General features: G+C 37.1%; 1 protein-coding gene and 1 long non-coding RNA gene across 3 annotated transcripts in view; both read left to right on the top strand.

Annotated features, from left to right (window-relative positions):
• LOC107554418 (glucokinase-like) overlaps window positions 1-2042 on the top strand; it is a 12004-nt gene extending 9962 nt beyond the window's left edge. The window contains exons 9-10 of the mRNA XM_016236910.1: window positions 961-1194; window positions 1344-2042. Coding sequence (XP_016092396.1) covers window positions 961-1194; window positions 1344-1491 — 382 coding nt within the window. The 3' untranslated portion in view covers window positions 1492-2042. The remainder of the gene's footprint in view (window positions 1-960; window positions 1195-1343) is intronic.
• Window positions 2043-5596: 3554 nt separating this feature from the next.
• The window catches only part of LOC107554419 (uncharacterized), a 9802-nt gene continuing 7079 nt past the window's right edge, over window positions 5597-8319 (top strand). Inside the window, exons 1-2 of one of the 2 annotated variants that reach the window (XR_001605052.1) lie at window positions 5597-5649; window positions 5735-5803. This is a non-coding gene — a long non-coding RNA (uncharacterized lncRNA). Of the gene's footprint in view, window positions 5650-5734; window positions 5804-5960; window positions 6014-6098; window positions 6168-8319 lie in introns of those variants that run through there. The other variant, XR_001605051.1, reaches the window with a different exon arrangement.

Below are 8319 nucleotides of genomic sequence, written 5' to 3'. Positions count from 1 at the left end.
AAGTGATTTCTGGTAGCCAATGTTGACATTTGAAATCACCAAAACAAACACGCCCCTACCCCAAAAGGGTCTCGCCCCTATTTTGATAGCTCCGCCCCACACATACGTACGCAACCCAGGCAACGATTAGTTCTGTTAAACAAAGCAAAACCAATGTTACACTGTGTCTACACCGGACGCAAGTGGCACGGCGTGACAAAATACTATAGAACTCATTATAATCAGTGATGCTGTCTACACCATAGATTAATATATACATATCTATGGTCTACACTGGACGCGGTGCGGCACGACACAACAAACCCCCGACAGAAAACTGCTGCTGCTTTCTATTAATGATGTATTGACACAAATTTCAAATGATTTTCAAGGTCACGTCCAGTGTACTAGACAGACTTTAGCTGTTGCGGCGCAGACACGGTGTTACTCACCTATCGAGAAGAAAGAAAGCAACCTTGGCGTCCGATCGCAGGCCTTCCGCTCCTTGAGTTCTCTCCAGCGCTGGAAAGCTGATCCGATATTTACACGGGTCCTACTTCTTGCCTTAAGCCTTCTTTTGTTCCGCAGATGTTTTCCTCTTTTGTTTTTTATCCACCATCTCTATCTTTCTGTCGCTTGGCTCGCTAATTGTCCGTCCTGTGCACTGAACGCTCTCTCCTCCACATCATGAGTAGACACACCCCATACTGCTGATTGGCTACAAGTTTGTTTTGCTGGTCGGCCCAAATCAAGTTTTCTAAAGCGTTTTTGAAAAATCGCTTACCCCACCTTTAAATATATTCATCTAAAGTATGTCTGTAATAAGTACTAAAAATATGCTAAAGTATACTTCTTTTCCACAAGGGAAATGCCAAAGATGATGAAAAGATGATACTATCTCTGCAAGGTTAAGAGAATCAGAATTGATATAACAACGCATATGCTTGTACCTTAATACACATTTTATTTGATTAATTTCAGTGACACAGGGGACAGAAAGCAGATCTACAACATCCTAAGCACACTGGGAATCTTACCATCGGAGCTGGACTGTGATGTTGTGCGTCTGGTCTGTGAGAGCGTGTCTACGCGAGCTGCTCACATGTGCGGGGCCGGCCTCGCTGGCGTCATCAACCTAATGAGGGAACGCCGCTGTCAAGAGCAACTGAAGATCACTGTGGGAGTCGATGGCTCTGTCTACAAACTACACCCTCAGTAAGTACAAGAGGAGTGAGACGGATTATGGGAAGGCAAACAAAGGGAAATGAGGGGGGAAATTAAGAGGAAACAGAGATAGAGTAAAGGATATAACACAATGTGATATACACACAATTAAAATGTGTTTTCCAAATTCTCCCATTCAGTTTCAAGGAGCGGTTCCATAAGCTTGTGTGGGAAATCAATCCTCACTGCGAAATTACCTTCATCCAATCAGAAGAGGGGAGCGGTCGGGGCGCGGCTCTCATATCCGCTGTGGCATGCAAGATGGCCACCTGCATCCTGACACCGTGATAAACCACGATTCGGCCTCGTCAGGTGGATCTCATGAATCACAGCTGACCCGCAATGTTCTAGTGGCCTCTCAAAGCCTCTCCATATGGTGAACGTGCTTTTCTCCTTTTCAGCATTATGCATGCGTATGTGAAGTGGCCGGCTACAGGGTTGTTTGGCAACATCTATTAACCACATGCATACAGTCTATTGAAATATTTAACATATGTATTATTTTATGCCGTAAAGTCAGATGTTTGCCGTTTAAATACGCTTTTAGACACAACATACATCTTTTCTTGTTAGCTATTGTCCTGAGCACATTCAGGTAGTGTTACATATACTTGCACCTTCATGACTGTTTGGAGTTTAGGAGAGACGTGCAGGGAACTATGTAGATGTGATTGTAAATATATGAACTGGTCAGGTTCAGCAAGGTAATTGTGCACTGTTTATTGCTTGTTTTATTTATTGACTTTTAAATTATGTTTATATCCAGTGGTAATCACAACTGTAAAATTATTTAATGCAGGATTTGAATATACTTTGTACATGTGATTCATTATTGTAAATAAAGCTGCTGTACTATTGAGTGACTTGTTGTTTTTAGAGGTCTGTTGTAATAAAAGTTTAAATTGACATTACACTCAAACATAAAGATAAATAGTGGAAAATGATGAAGTATAAAGACATTTATCACAATGGATTTAATTATCCATCCTGGTCCAGCCCTTTATACGGTACAACAAGGCTGAAGATGAAGAAGCCATTGATTTAAAATAAACAATAAAATATTAAAATGATAAAATAAAAGAAGAATTATGATAAAATGTACTTCTGCATCCTACTCCATGAAACTGGCATGACATTTCAGAGATTCTCAAGACCTTATGAGGGATTTTCAAGACCTCGTGGATCAGGATGGATCATGACAAAACTTTAAAAAGTGTTGTGGAGTAGTTGATTAAATTGCAATAGTCACAAATTCTGAATAATTGTGTTTAATTAAAACTGACGTCAAACAAAATGTCATAAACATTCTATTACATATGTTTATGATTAACGCAATTAAGTCTTGCATCCTGTTTTGGAGCAGAACTTTATGACAGCATTCAGGTGGATGACACGAGACGTGATGTATTACTGCCACCTGCTGCTTCTTACATGCAAATATTTGTATTCTGACGTAAGGGTCAAATGAGCCAAAATATACATAAACTATGAATTGTTTATTTTTTGTGTTTAAACATAAACCTCACAAAATATATTTATAACAAAAAAAAAAGAAATTGCTTAAAAACTTAAAACTTAAAGAAATGCTTCTTAAAGGGGTCCTATTATGCTTTTTCCCTTTTTCAACTTTATTTAGTCTGTAATGTTGCTGTTTGAGCATAAAAAATATCTGCACAGTTACAAAGCTCAAAGTCCACTTCAAAAGGAGATATTTTATTTAACAGAAATCACTTTTCAAAAACTACAACGAACGACTCGTTTGGACTACAACGCATATTTTCCGGGATTTGTGATATCACAAATATTGACGAATGGGATGAGACCTGGTTGAGCTGCACTAGAGAAGGCAACGAGTGTTATCACTATGTCGGAGACACGCTAGCTTTCCCAAAGCAGATGAACTTAGAGTGGTTACAATCATCCGGGTTTAAATCTCGCTCAATTTGATTTGATTTTGACTCAATATTTACACTGAAGCTTGCAGGTAGCTATGGTAAGGGGCATGACATTTCCCGACCAGGTGCCGAGTGCTGCCAATCACAACACACACTGGCCCAGCTAACCAATCACAGCACATTTCAGAAGGCGGGCCTTTATGTGATATAGGAACTATTCGAGCCGTTCATGCCAGACTGGGGAGAGAGGTGTTGTAATAATGTAAAATATGTTAAAATAATGTGTTTTTCGAACAACCTAGTATGAGAGCCTGTTCTAGTACACCCCCAAAACAAAATCAAGACTTTGTAAAATAGCATAATAGGACCCCTTTAAAATCTTTAAAAAAAAAATTCCCCCTGGAAAACGAGACAGAAATGTTGTTTTTGCAGTGAAATAATGAGGTACGCAAACTTCTGGACATATTCAAGTCATCTGCATGTATAGTACAAGAGAGTGGGCTTGTTTTTTTGTGGTCACAGCAGGCAGTTGTTCATAACGGATGTGGCTCTAACCAAACAAAAGTTCGAATGACAGTGTTGGAAATATTGCCTGCACATCTTGTGAATATGTGGAAGTTATGTAGCAGGTTTAAAAGTGAAACTGAGTAACTCTTAATTTTATTTGGGGGGGCTTCCATGGGGGAGCTTCCATGTTTACATGGTTGTTGCCCAAGACATACAAGTAGAGGCTGACTATTCTACATTTAGCAATGCTAATTGCAATCTTCAGCAGGGAGAACCAGTAATTTTGGCCTTACATAATATTGCTGTACGTCACTGAGAGCGAAAGCCTGTGGTCAAGGGCCGTTTCTCACTCTTCCATTTCTGCTTTTCAAGACCATCAAAAACAGAACTGTGATTAAGAAGTAAATTGATGAAATGGGTCACCTGCATCAACAAACACCCTTTGCATGATGGTAGACAGTGTGGCATAATCATTTGCTTGATGTCTTTCTTAATAATTTTAGTATCAAATTGCAGAATCAAAAAAAACAAACAAAGTAAACAGGAGACAGTCTTTAACAGGAGGTCCATAATCATACTGCTGGAAGTTAATTATTGTTTGATCTCAAACTAATTACTACTAAAAATAAACACAAATATAAGTTAAAGTTCAGGCAATTGTTTCACTTGTTTCATTCTCACATTACAGTATACATAAAATGTAATACAACTCTGTACATCAATAATGATTCTTTTACTGGCTTTGCAATTGATCATAAATTATTTAAATATATCAATATTTTGTAAATAACAGTAGTATTTAATGTTAATAATATTAAAAAGTTATGCTATTAAAGAGAAAGTTTTAAATGCAATACTACTCATATGCACCAAAGTGTTCGTGCAACAAGATGGCAGTGTAACACAATAAAATATTGCCATGCCGTTTCAAATGTAGCACATTGCATTTGATGTGCTAATGGGATATTCCACGCAAAAATGAGAAGCCTGTCATTATTATTATTTTTTTTAGATCTCTCTAATTTATGTGTAGCCTATTCTGCAAAGCTGAGGAGGAAAGGTTACATCATTGCAATCAGATTAAATTGCACTTACAGCACAGATCAAATGTTTGAGGAGCAAAACTTCTTGGGAAACAGTAAATCTCTCTTGCTCTCTCTCTCTCTCTCTCTGTCTCATTTCCTGTCTTTCAGCATGTTTTGGAAACTTTCAGTCATGGCATAGTTTCTTATCTTTGTTAAACAGTGCTGGGACATGCTCCCCTCTCTCACTGCCACATATCAGTGCTTGGATGGGATAGGTTCTACAGAGGTGTATGTAACTTTTCCACAGTTTTACCTCTGGATAATTGAATACTACTTTTGACAGATATATTAAAAATGATGTACACTTACATTTGATGAATACTTCAAAGCTGCTTGATTCTACATGGGGCAGGTCGCCCGTCATGGGAGCTGCCATGTTGGAATCACATGACTAGACAAATACTACTTGCTTTATCTCCATAACCAGGCATTTTATGTTACAGAATAGATTAATCATAGGTGAGAAATATACATGTGGATAGGTAATGTCTACATTGACATTGTATCTGAAAACTTGCTCTGATTTGATGCTGCATCCACACAGATTGGTGTCAGTGTAAAGATCAAAAATCATTGTTGTCTTTCCATTCTTTTATTCTTACAAAATGTAGCCACGCTTCTGAAACAACTTACTTTTTTTATGTAACGTCACCCTGTGCTTATTTATATAACCCTTCCGCACCAATCACTGTTCTCTTATGGTATTTAAAGGGATAGTTCACCCAAAAATGAAAATCACCCCATGATTTACTCTCAAGCCATCCAGGTGTATATGACTTTCTTCTTTCAGACGAATACAATTTAAAAAAAATTCCAAGCTTTATAATAACACTGACTTTTTGCAATTCATTTAGTTCCTAAAAGATCAAATTTAGGAAATACTGAATAGCCTGTTGTTTTCTCTTTCCAGATAGTTTCCCCAGTGTCTTCATGGCCCCCCTCCAACTCTGATAGAAATGGTAGTACATCAAACAGCCTTAATTACATCAGGTTAATGATAGTTTGTACATGCATGTTTTAACATAATCTTCATTGTCTCTAAAGGCTCAGCAAATACCAATCCACCCCCTCTTGCTGAGACCGCCATGAACAGAGAGAGTGGAATAGTACCAGGTACAATCTCTCATTTTTGACGGTCACAATAGATTATTACATTTCAAAACATATAAAAATAGAAAACAGTTATTTAAAATTGTAATACTATTTCACAATATTAGTGTTTTCCAGCATTTTTGATAAAAAAAAATGAATAGCCTGTTGTTTTCTCTTTCCAGATAGTTTCCCCAGTGTCTTCATGGCCCCCCTCCAACTCTGATAGAAATGGTAGTACATCAAACAGCCTTAATTACATCAGGTTAATGATAGTTTGTACATGCATGTTTTAACATAATCTTCATTGTCTCTAAAGGCTCAGCAAATACCAATCCACCCCCTCTTGCTGAGACCGCCATGAACAGAGAGAGTGGAATAGTACCAGGTACAATCTCTCATTTTTGACGGTCACAATAGATTATTACATTTCAAAACATATAAAAATAGAAAACAGTTATTTAAAATTGTAATAATATTTCGCAATATTAGTGTTTTCCAGCATTTTTGATAAAAAAAAATGCACACTGTAAAAAATTACCGTGAATTTAACAGTAAAAGACTGTAAAAATGCTACAGTAAAATCCTGTTAAATGGTTAACGGTAAATTCGCCTACTATATATGGTGAAAAACTGTATTGGACATTACATGTAATTTTACGGTAGCAGACCATTTTTGGAAGTGAAAAAAGACCGTATAATTTACAGTGAATAACCGATCCCAAACATTCCCAGAATTCTCTGCGTTACATTTCAAATTTGATGTTTTTTTGTTGTTGAAATAACTATGTTTCTTCTTAGTGTTTCCTTATCAGTTTTGTATATTAGGGTTGTATGTTACATGTTGTTAAATGAATGTTTATCGCATTATTTCAGTTTCATGTGTGTTACCATGATGGTGTTTGGAGTTTGTGTGAATGACACTGTGCACCTTCTATATATGTTATTATTTAAAAGCTGTTTGTGATGGCTTTGGTTCATCATGTGACTTTCTCATCACCACCTGCATTTGGTGATTATCAGTGTATTACAAAGGTACAAAACAGATTTCAGTACTTCAATAGGTTGGTATATTAACATTATTTCAGTTAATGAAATTACGGTATTTAACTGTAAATTTAAGTTAAAACCGTAAAACCTAAAATGTTGCTACCGTATTTTTTACTGTAAAATTCCGGCAACCACAGCTGCCGTTTTTTTACCGTAAATTTTTTTTACAGTGCAGCCTTGGTGAGCTTCTTTGCCAACATTAAAAAAATCTTACTGACTCCAAACTACACATTACAATAGAAAGATATGTTTGTTTGCTGACAGCTCGTACAGATCAAGCCTGAATACTTCACCTCTCTTCATGTTCTGAGAAGAGTTGAAATCAAGTGTGAAATTAATCATTCGATTTTGCAACTTGTTTAACCTTTTGGCATGAAGAAACAACAAGGGACTATTTTGTCCAACAATAACTCAATAAATTCTCAAACAATATACATTTCTAGAGAAATCTGGTTGTACTGAGGAGTATCCGAAGGGTGTGTGGGACTGTGAGAAAGGATGCTGTTGAATCGTCAGTGGATAAACTGATCATTTAATGAGAATATAACCTGTTGTTTGCTAAATGTTTATGAGAATGTCATTTATTGACCACACAAGCAAAGTGAAACTTAAAATATCTCAATTTCATTGAATTACAAAAAATACCAACTAACCTGCAAACAAATGCTGCTAGAGCTTTTCTCAGAAATATAAAATTTTTTAAATTGACTTTATATCTACTGTACATGTATGTACTATTAGAAGGATATAGATTTTTTCCACCTCCTTAAGCACAAAAATGTAGATAGTATATATACATAGAGAGAGAGAGAGAGAGAGAGAGAGAGAGATCACTTATATACATATCAGTGACTCTTTATTTATTTATTTTTGTGTACTTACTCTGTACATAAATACTTGAATCTGTAATTAGAGATTAGCTGATATGGTCTGCATAATTTCTCCTGACCATGCCCTAAATCAGATTTTATTTGTTTTTAAAACTAATCTAAAAACCAGGGTGTGGAAGAGAAAGTGAATGTTGAGTGTTAAATCATAGTTAAGGGTTGATTTTCCTTGTTTCAGCTTCTCCGCTCACAGGCTCAAACAGGTTTCCAAGTCATCACTGGGATTTTCCATCTCCCTCTGTTTCCTCACTACACCATATATCTCTTTAAACACACACTGTTTATGTCTATATATGTCTTGATTCTCAGGGTCAGTCTCCTTGATGAAAAACACTAATGAAAAACAAAGTGATGTGACATGTGGCCAAGTATGGTGACCCATACTTGGAATTAGTGCTCTGCATTTACCCATCCAAAGTGCACACACACAGCAGTGAACACACACAAACCGTGAACACACACCCGGAGCAGTGGGCAGCCATTCATGCTGCGGCGCCCGGGGAGCAGTTGGGGATTCGGTGCCTTGATCAAGGGTACCTCAGTCGGGGTATTGAAGGTGGGAGAGAGCGCTGTACATTCACTCCCCCCACCTACAATCCCTGC

Source organism: Sinocyclocheilus grahami, unplaced genomic scaffold, assembly GCF_001515645.1.
Source record: "Sinocyclocheilus grahami isolate Dianchi unplaced genomic scaffold, SAMN03320097.WGS_v1.1 scaffold501.1, whole genome shotgun sequence".
NCBI lineage: Eukaryota > Metazoa > Chordata > Actinopteri > Cypriniformes > Cyprinidae > Sinocyclocheilus > Sinocyclocheilus grahami.
This window is presented reverse-complemented; position numbering and strand designations above follow the sequence as displayed.